The sequence below is a fragment of the Neofelis nebulosa genome, chromosome 9, assembly GCF_028018385.1.
Source record: "Neofelis nebulosa isolate mNeoNeb1 chromosome 9, mNeoNeb1.pri, whole genome shotgun sequence".
NCBI lineage: Eukaryota > Metazoa > Chordata > Mammalia > Carnivora > Felidae > Neofelis > Neofelis nebulosa.
Window position 1 is genome coordinate 49,863,675 of NC_080790.1, and position 19,249 is coordinate 49,882,923.

The window sequence follows — 19,249 nt, forward strand, 5'->3', positions numbered from 1 at the left end:
AAGGAGCGGAGAAGCCCAACCCAGGTACAGGAGGAGCTAGACCTAGGTCTAGGTGGGAGTTCTACTTCGGAACCGGGCTGGAGGTGCGGCTCCAGGTCCTCCAATGGCTGGTTTGCTCAGTGAGTTCCAAAAGCTTAAATGCCCATATCTGTACTACCAGGGACAATATGTGTGTAATGGGTAAACACACCAAATTTCTCAAAATTATTATTTTAGCAAGCATTTAACCAATAACTGCAAATAGATCATTGCAAGGCAAAGTGATTTATGTTTGCATAAAAATGTGCAATAAATGCTCATAAAAGTTAGGTTTTGCCTGAGAAAATCAAGAAGGTTTCACAGAAATGACATTTGAACTGAGTGTTCAAGGATAAGTAGTAGGCCTTTGAGAGTCAGGGGGGCAAAGACTCTGGATATGTCCACTAGGAAATCCTACATACAAGACAAACACAGGACCTGAAAATAACTCACTGTCTCCATCATCCCACCCTCCCTGCTCCTTCATCAAGCACTTAGTCCTCCAATTTATAGCCTTGTAGGTAATCTTTGCTTTCTTCTCTTATATTCCCCATTGCTTAGTTATCTAGGCTGCATACCAGATGTAACAAATTAACATCAAAATTGAGTGGCTTAAAACAACAATAAACATTTATTATCTCTGTGTGTCAGGAATTCAGAAGTAGTTTAGCTGGGTTGTCTAGCTCCCAGTCTCTCATGAGTTTATAGTCATGATATTGGATGAAGCCACCAGTCATCTGAATGCTTGGCTAGGGCTGGACGATCCACTTCTGGGATGGCTTAATTTCATGCCTGGCAGGTTGATGCTGGCTATTGGTAGTAAGTCTCAATTCTTTTCCATATGGACCTCTCCATGGGTTGCTGGGATGTCCTCACAATATAGTATTACTTCTTTAGAGCTAGTAATCCCAAAAACCAAGGTGAAAGCCACAATGTCTTCTATAATCTAGCCTCAGAAGTAAAAATATAACTTCTGCCATATTCTGTCGGTCACACAGGCCAATCCTCATGCACTGTGGGGAGGGATAACACAAGGATGGAATACAAGAACTTCAGTGGACCATCCTCGAGGTTGTCTACCATGTCCAAATGTAAGCAGTCATTCTTGTCCTGATAACTTACACTAATGAATCATAAATAACTTAAATTTGTCATTTTCTTTCAATTATTATCATAATTCAGGACTTTATTATTGCTCACCTAGACTATGCAATAGTTTCATTAAAAAAAAAAAAAAACCGGCCTCCAATCTCTTTCCAAATTATCATCAGGGTAACCTCTCTAAGGTGCAAATTCTGTTTTATTTATTCAGTGGTTATTGAGGACCTATGATGTGCTAGGCATTTTATTAAGTAACATAGATAAATATTATTAAAATATGATTCCTGCTGCCTGCTTTGGCAGCACAGATACTAAAATTGGAACAATACAGAGATTAGCATGGCCCCTGCACAAGGGTGACATGCAAAACATGGATCCTGGATTCAAATTGCTTAGTCTAAAAGGGAAAATAGACACTGAAGATTGATACTTCAAGTCTTCTCTCTGAAACTTTTTTTCTAATACACCAGCCTCAACACAACAGGACCCTCCTCTGTGCTACTTCCTTTGGCACTGATATATGCCTCTCCCTAGCTGCTCCCCAATAATCTAACCTAGACCTTAGCCCTTCTCTGAACATGGTTTAAATATTGATTTTTTTGTCTTTTGTTTGTTTTCAAAGAACTCTTTCCATTTTTGTGGCAGCAACACACAATACGAAGTTCTTTTTTACATTGCAACCTAGTCATATTTAAATACTTTTGTAGTAGTGAAGTAAACTTTCACAAAGTCATACTTTCACTATATTTCTTTAATTCAGGAGCTAAACCCTGATATTTTCTATGGGATTGCACTTTATTATCTTTCATTTTTTTAAATGCTGGTTGCAGCCCACTAAATTGATTTTACTACCTATTAATAGATTGAGATCCCCACTTTGAGAAAAATCGCTGCTCTAAGCTGACTGACTCATACTAACTTAATCAATATCTATTCCTTAAATCTACATCTCCAACTCATATTTTTCTCTTCAGTTTCTGACACATATATCTAACTGGCTGTTGAACATCTCCACTCAGTGTACCACAGGCACCTTGCTTTCAACATGTCCAAAACAGAACTGTCATCCTCACTCCCACACCAGCCTGGGTAACTGGGTAAGACGGTAGAACCAATGTTTTTTTATATCTGTATATAGCACCACTATCTTTCCAGCTATCCAAGCCAGAAAATTTGCACTCATTCTTCAATAAGTATTCGCTGAACGCCTACTATGTTCTAGGCTCTGTCATTCTGGATTCCTCCTAATCAATCCAATTACTCATGAAGACCTATTCATTTTAACTCCTAAATATCTCCTCCACATCTTCGCATCCCCCTACTAACACCCTTATTCAAGCTGCCATCATCTCTTGCATGGTCTACTTCTTACTCCTGTCCTGCTTCCATCACCAGGTACCACCACCCCAACTCCAGCCCCCAATCCATTCCCTTCAGGGAAGATAGAATTTTCTCTCCAGTACACAAATCAGATCACTCCTTTGCTTAAAACACATCAGTCCAGGGGCGCCTGGGTGGCTCAGTCGGTTAAGCGTCTGACTTCAGCTCAGGTCACGATCTCGCGGTCCGTGAGTTCGAGCCCCGCGTCGGGCTCTGGGCTGATGGCTCAGAGCCTGGAGCCTGCTTCCGATTCTGTGTCTCCCTCTCTCTCTGCCCCTCCCCCGTTCATGCTCTGTCTCTCTCTGTCTCAAAAATAAATAAAACGTTAAAAAAAAAAAAAACACATCAGTCCAGTTCCTCACCATACCTTCGCTATGGGATGAAATCCAAAATCCTTAATATAGTCCACAGGGCCTTTTGTATTCTGGCCTCTTGCCTACCTCTTCCACATGCTGTGCTCTGGACTGGTTGAGCCTCTTAAGAATTCCCTCTACATGGAATATTCTCCATGTCCCTTATTTGGCTAACTCCTATTCACTCTATTGATTAAGCTCAGAGTGATAATCCCATTCTCTAGGAAGCATTCCCAATTCTCCAAGTCTGTGCTTTTCCTATATGTTCCCATAACCTTGTACTTCCCTTGCCATAGCCCATATCACACCACATTGCCCATTGCCTAAGTACTTGTCTGTCCCTCATAGGCTTTAAGCCCCAGGAGGGCAAAGATTATTGTATTCTCAGATCCTAGCACAGTGTCTGGTATATAGTAGGCAGCCAATAAATATTTGGTAAATGCTTTTTATCTTTGTTCGTGTTTATTTTATTGTCTGAAATTACTTGTTCAAATATTCATGAGTTAGTCTAGGTCCTCTGAGAAGCAGACACCAAGATGAGATTAAATGTACAAGGATTTTACCAGGGAAACACCTGTGAGGGAAAAGGGAAAGGGCTGGGAAAGGCTTCAAGAGCAGTCAGATGTGTTGCAAGTCTAACCCTAGGTGAAGAAGAGAGGGAATGAAGCATCCTGTGCCTCCCAGGATCAAGTCTTCCTTAGTATCCCGACCACACTCAGGCATTGGCTAGGAACAGCCTGTGGTCTTCACAAATATGACAGTGGATTTCTAAGACAGTATCTATGCCTTTGGCCAGTTGCCCTCCCTGTAGTTTAAAACATGCAGGTTGCTTTCTTCATGCAGGTTGTCACCCTCAGAGTTTAGTAGAATCTTGGGGAAATCACATCATATTCCCCCACATCTAGCACAGTCTTTGGCACATTATCTAATAAATGCTACTCCAGATAGATAAAACAATTTATAGAGAAACAGAGAAATTTACTGTAGCTGGGAGCAATAGGTGATGTGATTTGCAATCAGTGTAAGGATATTGTTTGAGTTGAGCCTGATAAGGTAAGTGGAGTCAGTTATAACAGCCTTTGTAACCCAAACAAAGCAAAACAAAAAACAAAAACAAAACTATGTTTGAGCCAAAGAATGATGTCATCAAATATATTTTTACTAGGATAATTCTAGCATCAATGTATAGAATAATCTGGAAATTAAAGACAGAAAGACTAATTTGGAGTATGTGAGAAAGAAGACATGTTGAGAAGCTACACTTTACATTGAATCACAGGAAGTCTATTGATCAGATTACACCTGGGAGCCTGGATTAAGTATTTCTGGTTTTACTCTGAGGAGCAGTTGAGGGGACCAAAAATTGGTGTTGTAGGACTAAAACATAGGCAGGTGGTTCTTTTCCTATTGGTTCTAACTCGTCCTGAATCACTCATTGGTAAACTGATTTCCCCTCCCCCAACCTGCATAGCAGGCAATGAACTGAGTGAGGGGTGGAAGGAGATGACAATAATAAACAGGGAAACAGGAGAAAGCGCTTGTCCATTTCTGGTTTGGTACTAGCATTATTTTTTCCTCTCCTGTGGGCTAATTCAGAGAGGAATTCCTTCAACCAGGGTTGAAGACCCGGATCAGCCAAATGATCCTATCTCAACTGGATTTTGGCAAAGAGACTATAGGAATCATCAGCAAGCAAATGAGAATGAGCATGAGTAGAGAGGGGCAGACCCTCTTGGGATGTAGAGGTTTGAAGACTTGAAAGGACTTCTTGAAGGTAAACTAAACTCTAACTTCCATGAGGGCAGGGGACCATTGTGTGTCCAGTGTACCCCAATCCTAGCACAGTGCCTGGCACATAGTGTGCCCTCAACAAATATTTATTGAATAAAAGAGTGACCAACTGAATAAGTGAATGAATGATGTGGAAGAGAAAGGTTAAAGCTAAGGACACAATGGCCGTGCCCCCTGGAATGTTTCATTGCGGGGGGGGGGGGGGGCGGGGGGGTAGGTGTTACTGGAATGTTTAATTGGGGGTGGGGTTTAACTACCGAAGAAGTGTCAAGTTTAGCATGATACTCTCAAAGAGAGATCCAAAACTCTACCTCAGGGCCAAAATAGGGCCATTTCCCTGGCGCCCGGGGGCTCGGAGACTGTGGCCCTGAGGTAGACCCTGAGACGGCCCCTGAGGCGGTGCGCTCAGTGAGCAGTCCTGCGCAGCCGCAGCCTGCCGGACGCAGGCGCTTTCGACGGCGCAGGCGCACGCCGAGAGCCTAGAGGAGCAGGTAATGGGGTCTTCGCCTTCCCAAAACAAGGGGGGAATACCGCACTTTCTCCCCGCCTCAGGGCAGGTGGAGGGCCGAGGGCCTAAGCTGGAGGATGGCCCCGAGAGAGAGCGGCCGGCAGCGCCTCACAGGGTGGGCTTGGGCCGAGCTCGGGCGCCCTCAGGGCGGTGTTGGCGGACCAGGCCTGGGCAACACTGACGCCCACCGATCCTCAACCACCGCGGGTTCTCGTCCCTCCGCGCACGTGTCTGAGATCCTTGACGCCGCGTGTCCTTGGCTGGCCCTCCCGGGCCCTGGGGGATGGGTGGCCAGTCCGCCAGACACTGTAGGCGCGGTGTCCAGGGCCCTCGACGCTTTGGGGGCGGAGGGCTACGACGGTTTTCTAACTTTTGGGAAAGTCAGGAAAACAACGACCCCTCAGGTTCAAAGAAAATGTTTTGATTTTTTTTTTCTTACAACAAAAGAAAAATGAAAATTTTAGGGCCCCCGAAAATCTATTAATTATTATTATTTTATTAAATTTTTTTTAATGAGGTAGGGGCTCACGAAGGCAAAAGTGCTTAGGATCCACGACATTTTTAATGCAGCCCTGCGGGAGGAAGAACCATTAAATAGTTTATCACACACAGTGTCCTAAGGGCTCTACCGACATGGTATAGGTGCTTTTGTGAGTGAGGGCACGTAAAGAGGCCCTAACCTATTAAGACCTAAAGCCTGAGACCTAAAGAATGAGTCAGGTTAAGGAGGGTAGTGATGGTAAAGAACTTAAGCAGCTGAAGGAATGAAAGGCCCAAGTGTTTGTGGACCTGAAAGGTACCTCAGGGACAGAGAAGGGTGGGAGGAGGTTGGACAGGGGATGGCATGGCTGAGGATGGAGAGTTGGGAAGGAGATACATGCAGAACTTCGGGGCCAGGATAAGGATTTGGGATTTTGTTCCAAGTGTAATTGGAAGCTATTGAAGGGTTTTTAGTAAGGGAGTAACTTGATGCTTTTGGTGGTTCAAGGCCGAGTATAGTTCCAGGTTAAACCAGTTTGCAGGGAGACCCCAACAAGTGGGTGTTTTGACAAAAGTGGAGAGTACAGGATCAGAAATTGTCAGATCCTGCTTACAACTATGCCCAGATACATCAGAGCATTCATTGATCATGTTTGAGAATATAGGGAAGAGAGCTGCCTCTTACCTCATTTAAAAGACAGTCTTGGGGCGCCTGGGTGGCGCAGTCGGTTAAGCGTCCGACTTCAGCCAGGTCACGATCTCGCGGTCCGTGAGTTCGAGCCCCGCGTCAGGCTCTGGGCTGATGGCTCGGAGCCTGGAGCCTGTTTCCGATTCTGTGTCTCCCTCTCTCTCTGCCCCTCCCCCGTTCATGCTCTGTCTCTCTCTCTGTCCCAAAAATAAATAAAAAACGTTGAAAAAAAAAAAAAAAAAATTTAAAAAAAAAAAAAAATAAAAGACAGTCTTGGAATTGCACATAAGCGTGGGATTTAAAAATGACCGTGCAAGCTGAAACTGTTCAAAGTAATCTTAATCATCAATGGGGAAAAATTAAATTTGTTCCAGGACCTCTCAAAATTGTCAGAATGTTAAAATCTCTTTTACCATCAGCTCTAAGTGGGAAATGAAAAATAGTAAGGCTAGTACCTATTTAGACACTGTAATTTAAAACATTAGAAACCTTGAATATCAGAGTCTTCTATTTCTTTGTAAATAAAAAACTTAAGCAAGAATAGTTTGAACAGTGCTTGTGCTTGTCTTCTCGTCATTGTACAACTTATGATCCAGCACGCATCTTCTTTATGCCTTAGCTAATTGTCATACTCCTTTCTATGCTTGGATCAACTTTCAACATTATATCCCTTGGGCTTTCCAAGGATCTCCAAGAGATCCTTTAATATGCAGTTTTTTGCTGGTGGCACTTTCTCTGGGCTGTCTTCACACTTTTTGTCACAACCACTTCCCCATTTATGTTAGGTTAGGTTCACCTTCGCTAAGATCCTCTAGCTGCTTATCTACAGTCTATCAAATGGTGGCATTGTCAGCATTGTTACAGCCAGCTTTTTCTTCTAGAAGTCCATTTATGTTCTATCCCACTTTCACTTTTTAGCATTACCACATATCGTTTCTTCGCTACACTTTCATCTTGAAATGGCCAATTTTAGCCAATTCCCTCTTTCAGTTATCCATTTTTGTAGAATGTTACATGGGTTTATCACTAGCAGACAAGGAGGTAAAACAACTACACGCTTTGTTGTTTGCGCTTAAACCAAATAAGTGATCTGCAGTGACTAGTCACTGACAGACCTTGAAAGAAGTGACATAATTGATCACTGATCATGATAAGCATCTGTTATTTATGTAGTGATTTGTGGACTGAAGAGCTAGCTGTGATTTATGTTTCATGTAAGTACTCACAGTTAATATTCCACAGTAACTGAAATTTGAGCTGTGTTAATGAGGGACTGGTGTTAATGAACTAAACTCTAGCAAGATATTTGTATATATTAGAACCATCCAAACTTAGAACTGCCCATACTCTAAAATGACAAGAGTTTCAAATGTGAAGGAGGATGGAGAGAGGGAGTGGAAGCTCATTCTGCATTAAATAAGGCCTCTGTCTGGGTGCCTGTCTATATGAATCTGTGTGTTAGTTTCAAATTCAGCATTACGTTGGTTTCATGCACTTAATTTAAAAGTACAGTTAAAATATATTACAATATTTGCTTTCTTGCTGAATACATTAGTCATTGATTTGGATTTCTAGTTCAAGATTATTTTTAATAGATTAGCATATTCATTCACTTATTTGTTCAGCTGTCCTCGGCACATAATTGGAACTCAGTAAAAAATTATTGAACAAACGCTGAGTTCCACTAACCAAAAAGGAAAGATTGAAGAGGAATAAATTCACAGATTGATTTTGGGGAACACATTTATCTATGTACTATTAGATCATTTTTAAAGATCATAAATTCCAAAGTGTTTCTGAAAATTATCATAAATAATAGGATATTTCTCTTGGACCTGGGGACATCAAAGAAGTTTTTATATTCCCTGCATTCTTTAGCTAACAGACAATTATATGGAATTATTTTAGCTCCCCAAGAAGGGAACATATTTTTTTAATCTAAAAAATATTTTCTTTTATGATTTTCCTAATACTCTTTTTGAAATATTTTTATTATTAAATATAACATATAGAGAGAACATTTCATAAAACATGAAAAATACAGCTTAATAATTATAAAGTGAGCACCCATGTAACCACAATAAAGTTCAGGAAATAGGGGTGCCTGGGTGGCTCAGTTGGTTGAGTGTCCGACTTCAGCTCAGGTTATGATCTCATGGTTTCTGAGTTTGAGCCCCACGTTGGGCTCTATGCTGACAGCTCAGAGCCTAGAGCGTGCTTCAGATTCTGTCTCCTCCTCTGCCGCTCCCCACTTGTGCTCTGTCTCTCTGTCTCTCAAAAATAAATAAATGTAAATTTTATTTTAAAGGTCAGGAAATAGAACATTGCTAATGCCCCAGACCGCCCCTTTTGTCCCTTCTAATCATAATGCCCCCCTTCCTTTCTAGAGAAAATCACTACCCTAATTTGATGATAGTCATTTCCTTGATTTTTAAGAATAATTTAGCCATTATGTACACATCCCTAAACAATATAGCTATTTGTGCTTATTTTTTTAATCTGTGTAGGGGTGCCTGGGTGGCTCAGTTGGTTGAGTGTCTAACTCTTGATATCAGCTCAAGTTGTGATCTCACAGTTGTGAGATCTAGACCCTCACTGGGCTCTGTGCTGGGTAAGGAGCCTGCTTAAGATTCTGTCTCGCACTCCTAACGATAGAGAACAAGCTATGGGTTGATGGAGGGAGGTGGGTGAAAGATGGGCTAGATGGTGATGGGTACTAAGGAGGGCACTTGTGATGAGTACTGGATGTTGTATGTAAGTGATGAATCGCTGAATTTTACTCCTGAAACCAATATTGTGCTGTATGTTGACTAACTAAAATTTATATTAAAAAAAAAAAAAAGGGGCAGGGGGAGAATTCAGTGGTGAATGAAAAAAAAATTAAACATTTAAAAATAGGGGCACCTGGGTGGCTCAGTTAGGTAAGCTTCTGACTTCAGCTCAGGTCATGATCTCTCAGTCTGTGAGTTCAAGCCCTACATCAGGCTCTGTGCTGACAGCTCAGAACCTGGAGCCTGCTTCTGATTCTGTGTCTCCTTCTCTCTATGCTCCTTCCCCACTTGTACTCTGTCTCTCTTTCTCTCTTAAAAGTAAATAAACATTTTTTAAAATTTTTAAATAAAAAATGAAATAAAATCTTCCTGATGAAGAAAAAAAAAAAAAGATTCTCTCTCCCTCTCCTTCTGCCCTTCCCCTGCTTTCATGTGCTCTCATGCCTCTCTCTCAAAATAAAATAAAATCTATGTAGACAGATTTGTACTATATGTATTCTTTGTGTCTTGCTGCTTATATTTTGTTTCTTGGAATCATCCCTGTTGTGTGTAACTATTTCATTCATTTTCATGCTACATGTGTGATGATATAAGAATTTATCCATTCTAATGTTGATTGACATTTGTGTTGTTTGCAGTTTGCACCAATTATGAATAAGACTGTCACGAATAGCCTTTTGCTGTTATGATCTGACTTTGTTCATGTATCCCAGTGCCTGTCATTATTCACAGATTATATGATTGTGGACAAAAAATCCAAAAGGATTTACAAATAAGTTATTGTAATTAGAGAGTGCAGCTGGGTTGTTAAATACAAAATCAATGTACAAAAATCAACTTTATTTCTATATATTAGCAATAAACTAACAATTAAATTTAAAAAGATGTCATATAAGTTAACATTAAAAAAATAAGATCTCTAAGAATAAAATTTAACAAAAGATGAGACCTTTTGGGAGAAACTATAAAATTATAAATTCTTTTAGATTTTCCATATACACAATCCTGTCATTTACAAATAATAACAGTTTTATTTCTTCCACTGCAATGTGTCATATTTATTTATCTTGCCTTACTGCTGCCTTCACTACAGTGTTGAAGTGGTGTTAGCAGTCTCCTAGTCAGATAGAAAGCTTTCAATATCACCATTAAGAATGATATTTGGGCATGCCTGGGTGGCTCAGTTGGTTAAGTGTCTGACTTCAGCTTATGTCATGATCTCACAGCTTTGAGTTCGAGCCCCGCGTCAGGCTCTCTGCTGACAGCTCAGAGACTGGAGCCTGTTTCAGATTCTGTGTCTGCCTTTCTTTCTGCCCCTCCCCAACTTGTGCTTGCTCTCTTGCACTCTCTCTCTCTCTGTTTCAAAAATAAGGAAGGAAGGAAGGAAGGAAGGAAGGAAGGAAGGAAGGAAGGAAGGAAAGAAAGAAAGAAAGAAAGAAAGAAAGAAAGAAAGAAAGAAAGAAAGAAAGAAAGAAAGAAAGAAAGAAAGAGAAAGAAAGAAAGAAAGAAAGAAAGAAAGAAAGAAAGAAAGAAAGAAAGAAAGAAAGAAAGAAAGGAAAGAAAGAAAGAAAGAAAGAAAGAAAGAAAGAAAGAAAGAAAGAAAGAAAGAAAGAAAGATCCTACATACCAAATAAACACTGCTAAACACTGATAGATCAAGTTGGCAAGTCCGGTTCTTCCCCCTTGGGAATCTCACAATGTATTGGGAGAGGCAGTCATAGAAACAAATTGTAAAAAATAGAACAATAAATGCCGATACATAAATAAAGTTTATGAGGGCAGGTAGCTTACTTTAAGACTGAAATTTGGCTTTTGTGTCACTTTTTGTTTAGTTCCACTCAGCATCTGTAAGCAGTCTCAGCCTTACGTTATAGGTAAACATCTAGATCCCTTGGGAGTTAACATGGGATAGCCTAGAGAAACTTGACTTAATCCCCAGTCTGACTCCTTTCTGGATTTAGTCCTCTAGGACTATGTTCATCATTTCAACCAAGCATATAATTCAGTTTTATGAAAGGCAGTGATTTCTCTTTCCTTCCCTATAGGTACAGAGAACATCCAGGTAGTGACTGCAGTTCCACCTCTGGTCTGGTTGGCATGTATCATGGGCGAAGTACTGGTAAAGGGCCCTCCACTCCCACGCAGATTTACCAGCAACCTCCAAGGCTTCTCATTGTGCATATTGCTCTACCGTCCTGGGCTCACATCTGCTCCAACCTCTGTGAGGCTCTGCAGAACTTTTTCTGTCTAGCCTGCAGCTTGATGGGCCCCAGCCGCATGTCCCTCTTCAGCTTATACATGGTACAAAATCAGCATGAATGTATCCTTCCCTTTGTGGTGAGTATATCTATATTTGATCATTTTATCCTGAAAACAACTATGAGGTTTCTGGAACAGAGATCACAGTTATTATGACTTAAAGCAGTAACTGTGCCCATTCCTCACACCCAGTACCCCACAGGCAACACAGGGAGAGCCAGATGTCATCCTGCACATGAGGGGTTTATGTAGAGGCCACTTTTAGACAATAGGTTTCAGCATGGAAATTTGATCAAGGCAGAAGAGCCCACAACAACCACCTGGCTGAATACAGTGTACAGGCCCATCAGGCAACCCACCTCAAAATATCCATAAGTCTTAACTGATCAATGGACTACTTAGAACCAGAAAAAAATAAAAATAAATTTTAAAACATTTTTTTAATGGGGTGCCTGGGTGGTTCAGTCTGTTAAGCATCCAACTGCAGCTCAGGTCATGAGGTTCTCAGGTTTGAGCACCGTGTCGGGCTCTGTGCTGACAGCTCAGAGCCTGGAACCTGCTTCATATTCTGTGTCTCCCTCTCTTTTTGCCCCTTCCCCACTTGTGCTCTCTCTCTTTCTCTCAAAAATAAATTAATTAATTTTTAAAAAAAAAAAAAAAAAAAAAAGAACCAGGCACAGTTACCAAACGGAAAATTCCATATATCCTCACACCTCCTTACCATCCCCTTTTAAATACAGCCCCCACCCACTGCCTCATTGCAGTCTCTCCTTTGCTGTCTTGCCTGCTGTTCCCTTGCAGTAAACTTCTGCCCCTGGTGAATCCCTTCACCTCCTGCACCACTGGCTTCCACTCCACTGCCACCCCACATTTGGGGGGCCCTATCCAATCGAGAGAGAAACCACAGTTTATACTACAGAAGAGGAACTCCAAAATTATTAATCTGAGAGTGTAAATAAACCACATCTTGCCCTCCTCCACTCCAGAGAGGGAGAGAAACCTTGGGATTTACAGTCCTTTGGAATGTAAGCAACTGACCCCTTTTATCCCCCTTTGAAATGTAAACACAGGGAAACAGGTCTAAATGTCTTCAGAAGTCTCTGGCTAGTAAATCACCCTTTAATTTCCAAGACTTGTTCTTTAACCAGGGTTCCAGCTTTCTTTGCTCAGAAAGCCTAACTGTGAAGAAACATGAAAATATTTTCTCTACAGTTCCCCATAGGACTCCAGTGAAAAATCCCCTGAGATTTAAGAAGGCAAATGCTGGGCCAGGGGCAGTGCTTTTATGAAGCTTTTTCATACACAGACAACTGTCTCTCCTCCTCCTCCTCAAAGAAATGCACATCTTCACCTTCTCCCCTATATAAATTACTGGGATGTAAAAGACTTAAGCGGTTCTGGTGCATCCCTTTCCTGAGGTAGCCTTGCTGCTGGGAAAGTCAGAGAACGCCTAATGGAAAATCACGAGTTTTATCCCTACCTAGAGGGAATAAGACTTCCTCCCCCTAGGGTCTATGGAAACCACATTAGAGCCTGGACTCCCACCCTCCTACCCAACATAAATAGGACATCTCTTCCCTCCCTACTGAGGTGGTGTCTGAGGAGGTAGACTGAAGGCCATGTGGGAGCAGAAGTGAGGTGTGGTGTCTCTCTCAATCAGAAGGGGGCCCCCAAATGTGGCGTGACGATCTGGTGAAAGGATTCACCAGAGGCAGAACAAAGGAGATAGAAGTTTATTGAATACACCACAAGGGAGCAGCAAGCAGGATAGTAAAGGGAAGACTGCAATAGGCAGTGGGTGGAGACTGTATTTAAAATGGGAAGGTAAGGGAGCGCCTGGGTGACTCAGTCGGTTGAGCATCCAACTTTGGCTCAGGTCATGATCTTGCAGCTCGTGAGTTTGAGCCCCTGTCGGGCTCTGTGATGACGGTCAGAGCCTGGAGCCTGCTTCAGATTCTCTGTCCCCCTCTCTGCCCCACCCCTGCTTGTGCTCTGTCTCTCTCTCTTTCAAAAATGAATAAACATTTTTAAATGGGAAGGTAAGGAGGTATGGGGATTATGGAATTTTCCCCTTTTTGGTAACTGTGCCTGGTTCTCAGTAGCCTATTGGTCAGTTAGAGCTTATGGACATTTCGAGGTGGGTTGCCTGATGGGCTGGTCTGTAATCAGCCAGAGGGTTGGGGTCACTGTGGGCCCTTTGCCTAAATCTACATTCCATTGCTCAAGCCTGTTGCCCCAAACTGGCCTCTACATGAGGTACCTTTTAGCTTCCAAGGCAGCGTGATGGCACTGAAGACCTAGTGAAAAGCAAGGACTTATATGCCCATCTGACGGTAATTTAGCTTCCCCATTCCAGGGTGTCAATGGGAGCCATGTAGAAAGCCAGAACTTCCACTCTCACCCAGAAGTAACAAGGCACCCTCCCTTCTGGGCTGTAATCAGAAGCCACCTGGCAATAATTATGTGGAAACCTCACTCTCCTCATTAGCACAGTATTAGGGTGGGGGGTGGGGGTGCTGCTAAAGCAAAAGTTTAAATAAGATCTAGAGTCCTCTAATACCCAAAATGTCCAGAATACAATAAAAAGTCACTTATTATATCAAGAACCAGGAAAATCTCAACTTGAATGAGGATACAACAGACACCAACACTGAGATGACACAGATGTTGGAATTAGCTGAAAAAGACTTTGAAGCAGCCATCGTAAAAATGCTTCAGCAAGCAGTTATGAACATACTCGGACAGATAGAAAAATAGAAAGTCTCACCATAGAAAAAGAATAAAGAACCAAATAGGGGCACCTCAGAGGCTCAGTCCATTAAGCATCCAACTCTTAACTTTGGCTCAGGTCATGATCTCACAGTTTGTGAGTTTGAGCCCTGCATCAGGCTCCATGCTGACAATGCAGAGCCTGCTTAGGACCTCTCCAGGCCCCTCTCTGTCCCTTTCTCTCTGCTCCTCTCCCCCCAAAAAATAAATAAACTTTTAAAAAAAGAAGAAGAACCAAATATACATTTTAGAACTGAAAAATACAGTAACTGAAATTTAAAAAACAAAAATCTTCAGTGGATGGTCTCAACAACAGAATGGAGAGGACAGAGAAAAGAATCAACGAGCATGAAGATAAATAGAAATTACCCAATCTGAGTAACAGAAAACAGACTTTAAAAAATGAACAAAGCCTCAGGGACTTGTGAGACTGTAACAAAAGATCTAACCTTTGTGCCATCAGAGTTCAAGAGGAAAGGGGAAGGATGGAGCTGAAAAAAAATATTCAAAGACATAATCACCGAAATTTTCCCAAATTTGGCAAAAGTTATAAACCTAAAGATTCAAGAAGCTGGTGAGCCCCAAACAGGATAAATGCAAATAAATTTGTTCTAAGATACATCATAATTTAAACTTATAAAAACTAAAGGCAAACTCTTCAAAGAGCACTGACATCTTACTTATAAAGAAAAAAATAAGGAACAGTAGTTTTTTTCAACAGAAACCAAGGAGGCCAGAGGAAGTGTCACATTTTTCAAATGCTAAAAGAAAAAGAACTGTTAACCCAGAACTCTGTATCCAGTGAAAATATCCTTAAGGAATGAAACAGAAATATAGATATTCTCAGATGAAAGAAAGCTAAGACAATTTGTCATCAGCAGATCTATTTTAACAGAATGCCTAAAGGAAGTCCTTGAAACAGAAAATATAAAAGAAAGAGTCTTGGAATATCCAGAAGGAAGAAAGAACAACAGAAAGAATAAAATACAGATAAATACAATAGACTTTCTGTTGAGATTTCTAAATTATATTTGACAGTTAAAGAAAAACTTACAATATTGTCTGATATGGTGTTAATGTATATAGAGGAAATACTTAAAACAATTGCATTATAAACGGGAAAGTAAAGAGACTTTCTACATAAAGAATGTATATAATGTAGTACTTCAGAGAAACCACTTAAAAATCTATGCAAAAACACTCAAGCACTAAAGGTAAATCAAAATGGGAATATAAAAAAATGTTTAAAAAATTTAAGTAACCCACAGTAAGATAGATAAAACAGAGAAACAAAAACTGAGGAAACAAAGAAATCAAAAAATTGGCAGGCTAAAACATACCAATAATTACATTAAATGAAAATAGTCTAAATATATCAATTAAAAGAAATAAATTTGCAGAGTGGGGGAAAAATGACCCAACTATATATCCTATTTATAACAAAGTCACATCAATTATAATAAAAGTAGGTGGAAAGTTGTGGAACCTGGGTGGCTCAGTCGGTGGAGCGCCTGACTTAAGCTCATGTCATGATATCGCGGTCCATGGGATCGAGCCCCACATCAGGCTCTGTGCTGACATCTCAGAGCCTGGAGCCTGCTTCAGATTCTATGTCTCCCTCTCTCTCTACTCTCTCTCTCTCTTTCTCTTTCTCTTTCTCTTTCTCTTTCTCTTTCTCTTTCTCTTTCTCTTCTCTCAACAGCAAACATGAAAAAAAAATTTTTTTTTAAGTAGGTGGAAAGTATAAAGATGAAAAAAGATCCACCCTGATACATTAATCAGAGCAAAGCAGAAATGGCTGTATTAATATATCAAATAAAGTAGACTTTACCAAAGAATATCAGGTATAGAAAGGAATATTAAATGATGATAAAAGAGTCAAACCAAGAAGAAGACATAGCAATATCACGTGTGTACACACTAAGCAATTGAGCTATAAAATACATGAAACAAAAACTAATAGAACTGAAATAAGAAATAGACAAATCCACAATGATAGTTGGAGACTTTGAATGTCCTTCTCTTGACAATTGATGGAACAACTAGAAAGAAAGTCAATGAGGATGTAGAAAAATATTAACCAATAGGATCTAATCAACATTTATAGACTACTCCACTCAACAATACCGGAATACACATTGTTTTCAAGCACCCACAGAACACTTGATCAAAATAGACCATATCCTTGGCCATAAAAGAAACTTCAACAAATTTGAAAGAATTGAAGTCATACACAGTTTGTTCACTGCCCAGGACAAAATCAAACTAGACAGAAACATGGAGTGCCTGGGAGGTTCAGTCGGTTGAGTGTCTGACTGATTTATGCTCAGGTCATGACCCCATTGTCATGGGACCCAGCTCCACCTCAAGCTCTGTGCTGAGCATGGAAGCTGCTTAAGATTCTCTCTCTCTGTTCCTCTGCCCCTCTCCCTCACTCATGCGCTCGCTCGCTCTCTCTCTCTCTCTCTCTCTCATGAATTAATTAATTAATAGCAAAAACTTAACAGTAAAATCTCCAGGGGCACCTGGGTTGCTCAGTCGGTTAAGCATTTGACTCTTGATTTCAGCTCAGGCCATGTTCTCATGGTTTGTGAGTTCAAGCCCCACACATAGAGCTCTGTGCTGACAGCCTGGAGCCTACTTGGGATTCTCTGCCTCCTTCTCTCTCTGCCTCTCTCTCTCTCTCAAAAATAAATGAACAAAACAAAAAAAACAGAATAACTCTAGATATTCTAGATAACTAGATAACTCATGGATCAAAGAAGGAATGTCAAAGGAAAATTTTAAAATACATTGAATTGCATGAAAATTTAAATACACATCAAAATTTGTGAAATCCAGCTAAAGCAGTGCTGAGAGGGACATTTATAGCATTAAATGCTTACATTAGAAAAGGAAAAATTTCAAATCAGTAACATAAGATCCCATCTCAGGAAACTTAGAAAAGGAGTAGCAAAATAAACCCAAAGCAAGCTGAAGGTAGGAAGTAGTAAAGAACATAAATGAATGAAATTGAAAACAGAAAATTGGTGAAATAAACAGCTGATTCTTCAAAATGATCAAGAACTTTGACAAACCTCTAGCAAGATGTGAATCTACAGGTGTGATAATGTGGTATAAAACTCAATTCAAACATTATACCAAGGTCAGTTTCTTGGTTTTAAAATTGTGCTATAGTTATATAATATGTAACCACTGGAAGAAACTGGGGGAAGGGTACACAGGACCTCTCTGTACAATTTTGCAACTTTCTGTGGATCTATAATTATTTCAAAATAAAAAGCTAAAGAGAAACAAAGATCATTTTACATCCTCACTAGAATGTCTATCCTTAAAAAGACAGGCAATACTGACAGGCAATACCAAGTGTTGGTGAGAATGGAGAGAAACTACAACCCTCATTCATTGCTGACAGGAAGGTAAAATAACAACCACTTTAGAAAATATAGTTTGTCAATGTCTTAAAAAATTTAGATATACACCTTCTATATAACCCAACAGTTCCACCTTAGAATCTACCCAACAGAAATGAAAATATGTTCACACAAATACATTTACATGAATGTTCATGGCAGCATTATTCCTAATAGCCCCAAATTGGAAACAGAATGTCTGTTAACTAATGAATGGATAAACAAAATGTATAATTCTCTATAATCCAATAATGATATTCCTCCTAGCACACTGGGGACACAGTGAGAATGATAATGATGTTACAGCCATGTGGCATGTATGTTGCTCTGTTGTGCCATTTTCCTTGTGCATGTCTTTCCTGTGATCACTTTTGACTTTATCCAACTTCTGTCCAGCAACAGGGGTAGATAAAAGTAGAGAGTGATCTAGAAGGGCAAATGGAATATATCCAGCATAGGAGGCTTTTTGGGAGATGAGCTCATGTCCCAAAGGTTAAAGGATTCTTTTTCCCTTTCTCAAGTGACTATGTTATAGCCTCAGGCACTCCTCAGTACATTTAGCCCTAGACAAATCCCATGATCCTTTCATCACTCCGTTAAGAAAGGCAGACCTTTCTATTCTAAAAACCCCTGACTGGTAACTCAGAAAAATTGCAAGGCAAAAATCCTGCCAAAAAAAGCAGTAAATTCAACCCTGGATAAAAGGTCAAGAAAATTACTGGAATAACATCATTACCTTATGTATAAAACAATCCGGTCTTTGTTTAAGGAAAAATGTTACCTTAAATCCTCTGTCTCTAACCTATATAAGTATCTAATATTTTCTATCTGCAAAGTTAGCTCAAAATATAATGGTGAAAGAGGTAGGAAATCTTGCCCAAGATGAATACCTCAATATACTCCTCATATTTAATTTCTGAGTATAATCAAATAACCCTGAACCTTTTATAAGGAATAATGACAGAGGAATCATAATTAAAATATTAGAATTCCTTTTATATCCATTGTGCCCTTAATATAAATAATCTGACCAAAATGATTAATCTCCTCTTAAAGCAGAATTTCAGAAAAATTCCCTTACAGTGAGTATCTTACCAATTCTTTTTATTTTTTCATTAGAACAAAGGAATTATTTAAATCATGTGTGATCTACAGTGGAATTTTAGGACAAATAGGGTCTAATTTGGCTATCGCATTTATTTCCTCATTCTTTATAGCTGACATTCAAATGAAATTATTTAAAAGTGGCAAATAATAGGGATATATTACATCAAACAGTATAAAAGTAAATTCCAGTAAAGATAATAAAATAAACTATAATTGAGTGCTACAGGAGAGGGAAGGGAAGAGTAAGAAAAGGAAATATATAAATTTTGTCATTGTTTATAATGAAGATTTTTGTCATTGTTCATTAATGGATAGTACTAAAGAAATAAGGGAATTATATAAACATGTAGTTATAAAAACTAAAACAAATACAAACATTTCTAATTAGGACAATAAAGGCTTATATAGAACAAAAAATTATACAGTAAGATGCAAGAGAACTTTTTATGGTATCTTAGACCTGAGAGAGTGATCTCAAGAAAGGATAAACTTGAAAAGTGGACTCCTTTCCCAAGGCTGGAATTCGGATCCAGTTGGAGTGAGTATAGTTGCAGCTCACTTGATGCAGAAAAGTTCACTGGTTTTCCCAAGCCAGAGCTGGTCCATGGTTA

General features: G+C 39.9%; 1 protein-coding gene and 1 non-coding gene across 2 annotated transcripts in view; both read left to right on the plus strand.

The window, feature by feature from the left end:
* The first annotated feature begins 1,410 nt into the window (after window positions 1-1,410).
* LOC131486414 (U6 spliceosomal RNA) lies at window positions 1,411-1,513 on the plus strand. Its single transcript, XR_009249323.1, has one exon. It is a non-coding gene; the product is annotated as a U6 spliceosomal RNA (small nuclear RNA).
* Window positions 1,514-4,907: 3,394 nt separating this feature from the next.
* M1AP (meiosis 1 associated protein) overlaps window positions 4,908-19,249 on the plus strand; it is a 70,729-nt gene continuing 56,387 nt past the window's right edge. Inside the window, exons 1-2 of the mRNA XM_058683600.1 lie at window positions 4,908-5,134; window positions 11,136-11,427. Coding sequence (XP_058539583.1) covers window positions 11,188-11,427 — 240 coding nt within the window. The 5' untranslated portion in view covers window positions 4,908-5,134; window positions 11,136-11,187. The remainder of the gene's footprint in view (window positions 5,135-11,135; window positions 11,428-19,249) is intronic.